Source organism: Pogoniulus pusillus, chromosome 17, assembly GCF_015220805.1.
Source record: "Pogoniulus pusillus isolate bPogPus1 chromosome 17, bPogPus1.pri, whole genome shotgun sequence".
Lineage (NCBI taxonomy): Eukaryota > Metazoa > Chordata > Aves > Piciformes > Lybiidae > Pogoniulus > Pogoniulus pusillus.
The window spans coordinates 3195405-3207862 of record NC_087280.1 but is presented as its reverse complement, the minus strand read 5'-3'; the positions used below and the strand labels follow the sequence as shown (position 1 = coordinate 3207862).

The following is a 12458-nucleotide window of genomic DNA, read 5'->3' as shown; positions in this document are numbered from 1 at the left end:
TCAGGGAGCTGTCTCCAGCCTCCTTTTCAGGGAGCTGTCTCCAGCCTCCTTTTCAGGGAGCTGTCTCCAGCCTCCTTTTCAGGGAGCTGTCTCCCTTCAGTGTCCTCCTCCTCAGCTGCTCCTCACAAGTCCTATTCCCCAGACCCTTCACCAGCTTTGCTGCCCCACCCTGGACCTGCTCCAGCCCCTAGGTTGGGCACTTAGAGAATCATAGAGCCAGGCAGGGTTGGAAGGGAGCACAAGGAGCAGGCAGTGCCAACCCCCCTGCCATGCCCAGGGACACCCTACCCTAGAGCAGCCTGACCACAGCCTCAGCCAGCCTGGCCTCAAACACCTCCAGCCATGGGGCCTCAACCACCACCCTGGGCAACCCATTCCAGCCTCTCACCACTCTCCTGCTCAACAACTTCCTCCTCACCTCCAGGCTGAAGAGAGTGTGTGAGGTGCAGGCTGCTGTGGAGCTGGGCTCAAAGCTGCCCAGATGTGGCTGCAGCCATCCCAGAGAGGGCTGCAGGAGCAGTGGACCCCAGTGAGGGACAGCAGAAGCTCTAGAGGAGGCAGCTCACAAAGGTGCTGTGGTGTGGGGCCAGCCTCTCATGGTGGGGAAGGGAGGTCCTTTAGAGGAAAGAGAGGCTGGGAAAGCCAGAAGGTGAAAGAGGAAGGAAAGAGGAAAGGACAGACAGTTCCTCCTCCCAGCTGGGCCTGAGAAGCTTCCTATCTGCTGCAACTGGTTGTGACATGGCTCCTATGTCTTGCATCTCACTTCTAGGGGGTGGCATTGATGAGCTGTGGCTCTCAGTGTCACCTTTCACGTGTGGGCTCTGCCTTGGAGGCTCCAAACTCTATCCCTCACCTTGGAGGGGATGGTGCTGGAGGTGGGTGAGGAGAGATGTGATGCTGGGCTGTGGCTGGCAGGAGGTGATCTACCCTGTGGGCACAGGGAGGGTGGACCCTGCAGAGAGTCCTAAGCTCACAGAGCCAGTTCTAAGCTGCTTTGAGGGCTGCAGCAGCTCTGCTGTGAGCACAGCCTGAAAGAGTTGGGGCTGTGCAGGCTGGAGCAGAGGAGGCTCCCAGGGGACCTGCTTGTGGCCTTGCAGGGTCTGAAGGGGGCTCCAAAAAAGCTGGGGAGGGACTTCTGAGGCTGTGAGGGAGTGTCAGGAGTGGGGGGAATGGAGCCAAGCTGGAGGTGGGGAGAGTGAGGCTGGGGGGGAGGAGGAAGTTGTTGAGCAGGAGAGTGGTGAGAGGCTGGAATGGGTTGCCCAGGGAGGAGGTTTTGAGGCTCCATCCCTGGAAGGCTGAGGCTGTGGTGAGGCTGCTCTAGGGTAGGGTGTCCCTGGGCATGGCAGGGGGGTTGGCACTGCCTGCTCCTTGTGCTCCCTTCCCACCCTGCCTGCTTCTGTGATTCTGAGAGTTCCTGCAAAGCCATTCCCCTCCCTCCTCCTCCTCCTCCTCCTCCTCCTCCTCCTCCTCCTCCTCCTCCTCCTCCTCCTCCTCCTCCTCCTCCTCCTCCTCCTCCTCCTCCTCCTCCTTCTCCTCCTCCTCCTCCTCCTCCTCCTCCTCCTCCTCCTCCTCTTCCTCCATCCCCAGCCCTGCAGGGGCCAGACTGGGTGGGGATGATGGCTCCATTGTGCAGCTCTCCTGTGCCCTGGAGCCAAGGGGACAATAGCTCAGCTCCTAGCCTGGGCACTGCCTTTCCCTGCCTGGCTCTGATCCAAGGCAGCCCAGAGAGCTCCCAGCTCCCTCTCCTTTGGCTTTTTTTCCTCTCTCTCTCTCTCATCTCTTGCACCGAGGTTGGGGAAAGGGCCCCGGGAGGTGGCTGTGGATGCTCTCTGCAAGTGGATGCTCTCAACCAGTGTCTCTTCTGTGTGCTGGTCCTAGGTGTGAAAGAGTTTGTGCTGCCCAGGAGTGAGAAGTACCCAGTCTTCTACCACCAGGAGAACAGCTCAGCCATCTACGTTGGGGGAGAGGGAAGGCTTTACTACTACGACTTTGCCACCTCTGAGAACTACACGGTAAGGATGCTCTGCTGGCAGCTTTGGACCCCACAGCCCCACGGCAAAGTGGCTTTGCCAGCAGCAAGGGCAGGCCTGCAAATGAAGTCTCTGCTTAGAGAGACTAAAGAGAGTCTCTGCTCAGAGAGACTAAAGAGAGTCTCTGCTCAGCCTGCCACATCCTGCCCAGAGAAAGGGCAGCAGAGAGCTGGAGAAGGTGCAGAGAAAGGCAACACAGCTGAACAGGTCTGGTGGTGAGCAGCTGAGGGAACTGGGGTGGTTTAAGCCTGGAGAAGAGGAGGGAGACCTTAACAGACTCTAGAAGGAGGCTGAAGTAAGAGTGAGGATTGGCTGTTTCTCCCAAGGAGCAAGCAAGCCCTGTCCAATCAAACCAAACCATGCAGCCACAGAATCAAGCAGGCTGGAAGAGGGCTCCAAGCTCATCCAGCCCAAGCTATCACCCAGCCCTATCCAATCCACCAGACCATGCAGCCATTAGAATCAAGCAGGCTGGAAGAGAGTTCCAAGCTGATCCAGCTCAAACTATCACCCAGCCCTATCCAATCCACCAGACCATGCAGCCATTAGAATCAAGCAGGCTGGAAGAGAGCTCCAAGCTCATCCAGCTCAAGCTATCACCCAGCCCTATCCAATCAACCAGACCATGCAATCAGAGAATCAGGCAGGTTGGAAGAGACCTCCAAGCTATCACCCATCTCTATCCAATCAACCAGACCATGCAGCCATTAGAATCAAGCAGGCTGGAAGAGGGCTCCAAGCTGATCCAGTCCAAGCTATCACCCAGCCCTATCCATCAACCAGACCATGCAATCAGAGAATCAAGAAGCTGGAAGAGACCTCCAAGCTCATCCAGCCCAAGCTATCACCCAGCCCTATCCAAGCAATGGCACTAAGTGACCATGCTCAGTGACCTCCTCACCACTGTGCTCCCTTAGCTGCCTCTCTGTGAAGAGAGCTGTGAGGCTGAGCTCACCTCAGGTGGCTTTCAGAGGGAGGGTTCTAAAGTGTATCTCTTCCTCTTTTTACCCTAGGAAGACTTCCCAGTGAAAAATGAAGGGCAGTGCCTGATGCCTGGAAGTTTGGTAGGTGCTCCCTGTGGTGGAAGAGCTGTGCTGGGGGTGGGGGGGAGGGTTGGAGGAGCTGGGTTGAAGGAGCTGCTCGTGTGCTCTGTCTTGGTGAAGAGCTGCAGTGCTTGTGAAGCAGAGCAGATGAGGTGGTGCTGCTCAGCTCCTCTGGCTCTGAGCCCCATGCTAAAGAGCCAGGAAGTCAGATGGCAGTGTGGTGCTGTGGGATTGGAGACTTGGGTGGAGGGGAACCTTGTGAAGTTCAGCAAGGGCAAGTGTAGGGTCTAGGACAACCCAGGAAGGGTTGAGCTGCTGGAAAGCAGCTCTGCAGAGAAGGGTCCAGGAGTGCTGGTGGACAACAAAGTCACCATGAGCCAGCAATGTGCTGCCTTGGCCAAGAAAGTCAATGGTTTCTTGGGGGGTGTGAAGAAGAGTGTGGCCAGCAGGTCAAGGGAGGTTCTTCTCTCCTTCTGCTCTGCCCTGGTGAAGCCATCTCTGGAGACTTGTGTCCAGTTCTGGGCTTCCTAGTTTGAGAGAGAAGAGACAGGCAGCTACTGGAGAGAGTCCAGTGAAGGTTACAGAGCTGCTGCAGGGCCTGGAGCATCTCTGTGAGAAGGAAAAGCTGAGAGCCCTGGGGCTGGTGAGCCTGGAGAAGAGCAGCCCCAGAGGGGATCTCAGCAACGCTCAGCAAGAGCTAAAGGCTGAAGGCAGAGGCTGGGGCCAGGCTCTTCTCAGAGCTGCCCAGCAACTGGACAAGGAGCAATGGGCACAAACTCAAAGCCAGGAGCTTCCATCTGAAGAGGAGGAGAAGCTTGTTTGGTGTGAGGGTGGTGGAGGCCTGGAGCAGGCTGCCCAGAGAGGCTGTGGAGTCTCTATCTCTGGAGAGCTTCCAACCCTCACCTGGCCGTAGCGATGCTGAGCAAGCTGCTGCGAGTGCCCCTGCTGGAGCAGAAGGGTTGGAGTGGTTGATCTCCAGAGGTCCTTTCCAACCCCCTTCACCCTGCTGGGCTTCTGAGAGTGGACCTGTGGGGCTGTGTTTCCCTTGCAGGAGGACGATAAGAACTACCTCACCTTGCTGGAGAAGTATGGAGATGCCTTGTTAGTCTGCGGCACCGGCGCCTGCGCTCCCACCTGCTGGAACCTGGTAGGCTCTGCCCACCTGAGCTCTGCCCAAAGCCTTTTGTCCTCTCTCCACCTCTAAACCTCTTCCTTGATGCCCTCCTTTCTTTCTTGGACTGCTCCAAAGCCCCCAGCTGCTCCCTTCCTTCAGCTGTTTGCTGCGACAGAGGTCCGCATGTGCCCCCTCTGGGGGTAGCTGCTCTCTTGTTGCCTGCTGCCCCCCCTCTCCTCTGCCCCTGCTCAGGGCTGTGCCAGCCAAGGAGAGCTGCTTTCCTCCTGCTGCAGGTGGGTGCTGTCCTGCAGTGCCCACCTCTCTGAGAGGAGGCTTTGCTGTCCTTCCCCAGACCCAGAGGAAGGAGAGCACTCCGTGGGATGGCAGAGGCATTGCACCCTTCACCCCCGACTCCAACGCCCTCGTCGTCGTGGATGGTAAGCCTGGCAGCTCAGACTGGCAGCCCTGCTGCTGGGCAGGGCCCTGGCACTGCTGCTAGAGCCAACAGGGTGCCCTTTTGGCCACTCCTGAGGAGCAGTGAGGAGAGTGTGCCCAGCAGGTAGAGGGAGGCTCTCCTCTTCCTCTCCTCTGCCTGAGAGAGGCCACAGCTGGAGCTCTGTGCCCAGCAGGCTGAGGGAGGTTCTCCTCATCCTCTCCTCTGCCTGAGAGAGGCCACAGCTGGAGCTCTGTGCCCAGCAGGCTGAGGAAGGTTCTCCTCTTCCTCTCCTCTGCCTGAGAGAGGCCACAGCTGGAGCTCTGTGCCCAGCAGGCTGAGGAAGGTTCTCCTCTTCCTCTCCTCTGCCTGAGAGAGGCCACAGCTGGAGCTCTGTGCCCAGCAGGCTGAGGGAGGTTCTCCTCTTCCTCTCCTCTGCCTGAATGAGGTTGCAGCTGGAGCTCTGTGCCCAGAACTGGACACAGCACTGCAGGGGTGGCCTGAGCAGTGCTGAGCACAGGGGCACAAGAACCTCCCTTGTCCTGCTGCCCACACTGCTCCTGAGCCAGCCCAGGATGCCATTGGCTCTGCTGCCCACCTGGGCACTGCTGCCTCCTCTGCAGCTCCTCTCTGCCACCACCCCCAGCTCCCTCTCTGCCTGCCTGCTCTCAGCCACTCTGGCCCCAGCCTCTAGTGCTGCTTGGCGTTGTTGTGGCCAAAGTGCACAACCCTGCCCTTGGCCTTGTTCAGTCTCATCCCCTTGGCCTCTGCCCAGCTCTTGCTTCCTTGGTTCCCCTCCCACAAACCCTTCTGCTGCTCCCTGTGCCAAAAGCCCAGCAGCCATGAGCCCAGCAGCCCTCAGCCCTCCTATCCCCCCAGGTCATGACATCTACTCCACCATCAAGAAGAGCCAGCAGAACGGCAAGATCCCTCGGTTCCGCCGCGTCAGAGGTGGGGGAGAGCTCTACACCAGCGACACAGTGATGCAGAGTGAGTGCAGGGCAGCCCTTGAAGGGCCCAGGACCCAGCAGCCAGAGAGATTGGATTCTCTCAGCCCACAGCTGAGAGGTAGATGGGCACAGCTTGGAGTGGGCTCTGTCCTTCCTGCCCAGCTGAGGTGGGCTTGGGGAAGTTCTCGCTTGGGTCTAAGTCGTGCTTAGAGCTGTGGGAGTCGTTGGATGGCTTCAGTTGGGAGGGACCTTTGAGTGGCCTCAGTTGGAAGGGACCTTTGAATGGCTTCAGTTGGGAGGGACCTTTGAGTGGACTCAGTTTTGGGAGGGACCTTTGAATGGCTTCAGTTGGGAGGGACCTTTAAGTGGCCTCAGTTTTGGGAGGGACCTTTGAGAAGCTTAAGTTGGGAGGGTCCTTTGAATGCCTTCAGTTGGGAGAGACATTTGAGTGGCCTCAGTTGGAAGGGACCTTTGAATGGCCTCAGTTTTGGGAGGGACCTTTGAATGGCTTCATTTGGGAGGGACCTTTGAATGGCCTCAGTTTTGGGAGGGTCCTTTGAATGGCCTCAGTTGAAAGGGACCTTTGAACGGCCTCAGTTTTGGGAGGGTCCTTTGAATGGCTTCAGTTGGGAGGGACCTTTAAGTGGCCTCAATTTTGAGAGGGACCTTTGAGTGGCCTCAGTTTTGGGAGGGTCCTTTGAATGGCCTCAGTTGGAAGGGACCTTTGAATGGCCTCAGTTTTGGGAGGGTCCTTTGAATGGCTTCAGTTGGGAGGGTCCTTTGAATGGCCTCAGTTGGAAGGGACCTTTGAATGGCCTCAGTTTTGGGAGGGTCCTTTGAATGGCTTCAGTTTGGAGGGTCCTTTAAAGCTCATCTAGTTCCAACTCTCTGCCAAGGTCCCTACACCTTTCACTTCAACAGAGCCTCATCCAGCCTGGTCTTAAACCACTTCTATGGGTGAGGCTTCTACAACCCTCATAGTTAAGGACTTCTTCCTAAGGTCCAATCTAAATCTCTCCTGCTCTAGTTTCAAACCTTATGCCCTGTCAGTTAGACAAAGTCCCTCTCCAGCTTCCCTTTTAGGCTCTTTCAGGTGCTGGAAGGACTGATCTGGTTCCCCATCCTCAGTGGTGATGAGGAGAGCCCCAGCAGCTCCCCTCCAGCTCTTTTGCTGCCAGCTGGGGGGGGGGGGTGGTGGAATTTCACCTCTTTGCTTCTGGGAGAAAAGAGCAGCTGATGAGAGAGTTCCTCTTGCAGAGGGGGAGGAGATGAGGAACTGGAGAGAAAGGGCTGGCAAGTCCCCTGGCAGACTTGGTTATGTAAAGGTGCCCATCAGCTGCCTGCCCTGCAGTGCTGCTGCTGCTGCTGCTGGAAACAGGAACCACAACTTCCACTCCGGGCAGTAACTCTTTCCATAGCCCCAGCCAAGGTCACAGCTTGAGAGGGAAACCTGTAGGGACAGGCTGGGAAAGAGAAGAAAGGACCCTCCAGCTGCTTACACAGAATGGAAGGGGCTGGAGAAGACCTCTGAAGGTCAGCAAGGGCAAGGTCCTGCAGCTGGGGCAGGGCAATGGCAAGCAGCAATCCAGGCTGGGCAGTGAGTGGCTGGAGAGCAGCCCTGAGGAGAGGCACTTGGGGGTGCTGCTGGAGGAGAAGCTGCACAGGAGCCATCAGTGAGCACTTGCAGCCCCTTGGAGCCCTTTGCTCTACCCTCTCTAGCAAGTCCCTGCCAATTTGAAGCCCTTTGCTGTCCCCTCTCCAAGTCCCTGCCACTTTTGGAGCCCTTTGCTGTCCCCTCTCCAAGTCCCTGCCACTTTTGAAGCCCTTTGCTGTCTCCTCTCCAAGCCCCTGCCACATTTGGAGCCCTTTGCTGTCTCCTCTCCAAGCCCCTGCCACTTTTGGAGCCCTTTGCTGTCCCCTCTCCAAGTCCCTGCCACTTTTGGAGCCCTTGGCTCTCCCCTCTTCAAGTCCCTGCCACTTTTGGAGCCCTTTGCTGTCTCCTCTCCAAGCCCCTGCCACATTTGGAGCCCTTTGCTGTCTCCTCTCCAAGCCCCTGCCACATTTGGAGCCCTTTGCTGTCTCCTCTCCAAGCCCCTGCCACATTTGGAGCCCTTTGCTGTCCCCTCTCCAAGTCCCTGCCACTTTTGAAGCCCTTGGCTCTCCCCTCTTCAAGTCCCTGCCACTTTTGGAGCCCTTTGCTGTCTCCTCTCCAAGTCCCTGCCACTTTTGAAGCCCTTGGCTCTCCCTTCTTCAAGTCCCTGCCACTTTTGAAGCCCTTTGCTGTCTCCTCTCCAAGTCCCTGCCACATTTGGAGCCCTTTCTCCAAGTCCCTGCCACTTTTGAAGCCCTTTGCTGTCTCCTCTCCAAGTCCCTGCCACTTCTGAAGCCCTTTGCTGTCTCCTCTCCAAGTCCCTGCCACTTTTGGAGCCCTTTGCTGTCTCCTCTCCAAGTCCCTGCCACTTTTGGAGCCCTTTGCTGTCTCCTCTCCAAGCCCCTGCCACTTTTGGAGCCCTTTGCTGTCCCCTCTCCAGGTCCCTGCCACTTTTGAAGCCCTTTGCTGTCTCCTCTCCAAGCCCCTGCCACTTTTGAAGCCCTTTGCTGTCTCCTCTCCAAGCCCCTGCCACTTTTGGAGCCCTTTACTGTCCCCTCTCCAAGCCCCTGCCACTTTTGGAGCCCTTTACTGTCCCCTCTCCAAGTCCCTGCCACTTTTGGAGCCCTTTGCTGTCTCCTCTCCAGGCCCCTGCCACTTTTGGAGCCCTTTGCTGTCTCCTCTCCAAGTCCCTGCCACATTTGGAGCCCTTTGCTCTCCCCTCTCCAGCAAACCCCTACCCTTAAACTGGGGAAGCTCAGAACTGGACCCCATGCTCCAGATATGATCTCATCAGAGAACCTCCCCCAACCTGCTGGCCAGATTCTCCTTGATGCACCCCAGGATGCCTTTGGCAATGGAGAATGGGAGATGAGTGAACCCCTGGCCAACAACAACCTCCAATCAGGACACCCCAGCACTTCTTCACACAAGGCAGTGGAGAGGTTGAACCAAGACTCCAACCAACCAGCCAGACCCACAGGCCAACCCCAAAAGCTCCCTGCCCTGGGGCCACCACCTAATGATGCTCAGAGGGACTCTGCTGTTGCTGAGGATGCTCTTTGTGGCCCTGGGGGTGTTGCTAGGAAGAGTTTTCCACAGCAGACACAAACAACAGTGCAGCTTGTCCCCATCAGGGACAACTTCTGGAGAGCAATGAAGGGGAAAAGGAGCTGGGAGGTCCTAGTGGATGGGAGGTTGACCACGAGCCAGCAGTGTTCTCTGGTGGCCAGGAGGGCCAATGCCATCCTGAGGTGGATTAGAAGGTTAAGAGAGGTTTTACTCTGCCCTACTGAGGCTACAGCTGGAATATTGTGTCCAGTTTTGGACCCCTCAGGGAACTGCTTGAGAGAGTCCAGCCCAGAGCCACACAAAATGGTAAAGGGAGTTGAAAGTCTTCCTTATGAGGAGAGCCTGAAGAAGCTGAGGCTCTGCAGCTGGGAGAGGAGGAGACTGAGGGCTGAGCTCATGGATATTGAGCCCAGAAGCTGGAGCCAGGCTCTGCTGGGTGATGCCCACTGCCAGCACAAGGGGTGGAAGCTGAGGCATAGGAAGTTCCATGGGAACATGAGGAGGAGTTTTTACCCTGTGAGGGTGACAGAAGCCTGGCACAGGCTGCCCAGGAGGGCTGTGGAGTTTCCCTCTCTGGAGATACTCAAGACCTGCCTGGATGTGCTGCTGTGTGATTTGCTCTGGGTGATGCTGCTCTGGTGGGGGGGGGGGGGGGGGGGGGGGGTTGGACTGGATGAGCTTTGGAGGTCCCTTCCAGCCCCTGACCTTCTGTGATTCTTATGTCATTACAAGAGGGAGAAGTTTTCCTCTGCCACTAAGCAGCCCAAGCTTCTCCAAGCTCTGGAGACTTGGCCTTCAATGTGGAATTGGGCAGGAGGAAGAGGAAGGGCAACCCACTGGGAAAGTGGCACTTGAAGGGCAGTCATTAAGTGCCACTTGCTGGTGGGGTGGGCTTAGAGCTGCCCTCTGCCTGGAGCAGAGATGGTCTTTGTGGTTCCTCCTCTTGCCTGAGGGCCTGTGCATAGCTGCAGAGCACCCCAAGGGCTTTCCATGTGAAACCTGGGGGCTCAGGCCAAGCTGTGCTGACAGTTCCCTTCCCTCTCCAGACCCTCAGTTTGTCAAAGCCACCACTTTAAGGCACGAAGAGCCTCACCAGGACAAGATCTACTACTTCTTCCGTGAAGATAACCCAGATAAGAGCCCTGAGGCTCCTAGAAACATCTCCAGGGTGGCCCAGCTGTGTAAGGTACCACGGGGAGCAGGGTGTGGTGGGGAGGCAAGGGTGTTACTGGCTCAGGTAGGGGTGTTACTGGCTCAGGTAGGGGTGTTATTGGCTCAGGAGGGGTGTTACTGGCTCAGGTAGGGGTGTTACCGGCTCAGGAGGGGTGTTACTGGCTCAGGTAGGGGTGTTAATGGCTCAGGAGGGGTGTTACTGGCTCAGGTAGGGGTGTTAATGGCTCAGGAGGGGTGTTATTGGCTCAGGCAGGGATGTTACTGGCTCAGGCAGGGATGTTACTGGCTCATGGCTTGGCCCCTTTGGCTCAGTTCTCTACCACAGAGTTTGCATGGGTCTGGCTTTGACCTTCCCATCCACTGTCCCAGCCTGCCTGGAGAGAGGAGAAAGCTCTCTCCTGTCTCACTGGCATCATAGACTGACTTGTACTGGGAGGGAGGGAGGGAGGAAGGGAACCTTTAAGGTGGTAGGATGGTGGAATTGTGTTGATGGGAAGAAGAGCTTTAAGTGCATCAAGCCCAGCTCTCAGCCTAACACCCCCATGCTCACCATGCTGTGTCCCCAAGTGCCACATGCCCACCTGTGTCTTGAACTCCCCCAGGGATGGTGACCCCCCTCCTGGGCAATGCCTGACCCAAGATCATCACCAAGGCCAACCATGATCTAACTCTCCACCATGCTTGCTGCAAGGGACCAAGCATCCAACTGGAGCCATCTCCCAGTTACCCATCCAAGATGCTGGACAAGGAGGAGGACTTTGCCTTCTCCTCTGCCAAACCTTGACTCCTTCTTTCCACCTCTCTCCCCTAGGAAGATAAAGGAGGAACCAGCTCCCTCTCTGCTTCCAAGTGGACCACCTTCCTCAAGGCCACTTTGATTTGTGTTGACCCAATCACCAAGGGCAACTTCAACTGGCTGCAGGATGTCTTCTTCGTCCCAGCCAGCAACTGGAGGCACTCCAAAGTTTATGGCCTCTTCACAAACACCTGGTGAGGAGCTCTGCAGGGCAGGGGCAGCTCCTGTACCCCCTCCTCCGTGGGTCAAATCCCTTCTTCCAGCCCTTTAGTCCCTCTGGCAAGCACCAGTGGCTACTACCAGGAGCAGTCTGATGCCCTGGCTGTAGGGGGTGGTGGTCAATGTCTCCCTGTGACCCTCTCTTTGCCCACAGGGGAAGCTCTGCTGTCTGTGTCTATTCCTTTGAGGACATTGACAAGGTGTTTAGGACCTCCAAGCTCAAAGGCTATCATGGTCCCAACCCAGAGATCAAGCCTGGGCAGGTGAGTGAGTGATTTGAGATGCCCACATGAAGGGGAGAGGGTTGAAGATGCCCACATGAAGGGGAGGGGGTTGAAGATGCCCACATGAAGGGGAGGGGGTTGAAGATGCCCACATGAAGAGGAGAGAGTTGAAGATGCTCACATGAAGGGGAGAGGATTTAAGATGCCCACATTGAGGGGAGAGGGTTGAAGATGCTCACATGAAGGGGAGAGGATTGAAGATGCCCACATTGAGGGGAGAGGGTTGAAGATGCTCACATGAAGGGGAGAGGATTGAAGATGCCCACATGAAGGGGAGAGGGTTGAAGATGCTCACATGAAGGGGAGAGGATTGAAGATGCCCACATGAAGGGGAGAGGGTTGAAGATGCCCACATGAAGGGGAGAGGGTTGAAGATGCTCACATGAAGGGGAGAGGGTTGAAGATGCCCACATGAAGGGGAGAGGGTTGAAGATGCTCACATGAAGGGGAGAGGGTTGAAGATGCCCACATGAAGGGGAGAGGGTTGAAGATGCCCACATGAAGGGGAGAGGGTTGAAGATGCCCACATGAAGGGGAGAGGGTTGAAGATGCCCACATGAAGGGGAGAGGGTTGAAGATGCTCACATAAAGGGGAGAGTTGATTCTTGCTTTACCACTGCACTTATCAGACAAGCTGGGGACAGAGAGGAGGGGAAGGTCCCACCAGTGGGCAGCCAGCTGAGAGCTTGAGGCAGCAAGGAATGATGTGGGCACTGCAGGAAGGATCTGAGCTTTGGTGCTGGAAGACAAAAAGCTGCCTGACTCTATGATTCTAGGCTCTGGCCAGGGTAGGGTGTCCCTGGGCATGGCAGGGGGGTTGGAACTGGATGATCCTTGTGCTCCCTTCCAACCCTGATTCTATGACTCTGAGGTCCAATGCCTTTGTAGCTGGAGGAGAGAGGCTCATACCTGCCTCAGCAAATGGACCTGAAGCTGGAGGATAACATCTTGGCTTGTGTTTGCCAACCCCAAAGGGTTCTGGCTGCACCACTGACATGGCAGCAACCAGCACTGACAGGGGAAACACCCTTGAACCCCTTGGTGGGGGGAGACAATCCAGTTCTGGGCCCCTCCATTGCAGAGAGCTGCTGAGGTGCTGGAAGGTGTTTGGAGAAGGGCAGCAAGGCTGGGGAGGGGCCTGGAGCAGAGCCCTGTGAGGAGAGGCTGAGGGAGCTGGGGGGGTGCAGCCTGCAGCAGAGGAGGCTCAGGGCAGAGCTCATTGCTGCCTGCAGCTGCCTGCAGGGAGGCTGTAGCCA

At 56.8% G+C, this 12458-nt stretch overlaps 1 protein-coding gene across 2 annotated transcripts in view; it reads left to right on the top strand.

Moving 5' to 3' along the window:
- Positions 1-12458, top strand: part of SEMA7A (semaphorin 7A (JohnMiltonHagen blood group)) — a 45367-nt gene that overhangs the window by 23258 nt on the left and 9651 nt on the right. For both annotated transcript variants that reach the window (XM_064157258.1, XM_064157257.1), the window contains exons 2-9: positions 1879-2012; positions 3044-3094; positions 4125-4220; positions 4540-4624; positions 5500-5610; positions 9777-9916; positions 10715-10893; positions 11073-11181. In XM_064157258.1, the coding sequence (XP_064013328.1) occupies positions 1879-2012; positions 3044-3094; positions 4125-4220; positions 4540-4624; positions 5500-5610; positions 9777-9916; positions 10715-10893; positions 11073-11181 (905 nt within the window). The remainder of the gene's footprint in view (positions 1-1878; positions 2013-3043; positions 3095-4124; positions 4221-4539; positions 4625-5499; positions 5611-9776; positions 9917-10714; positions 10894-11072; positions 11182-12458) is intronic.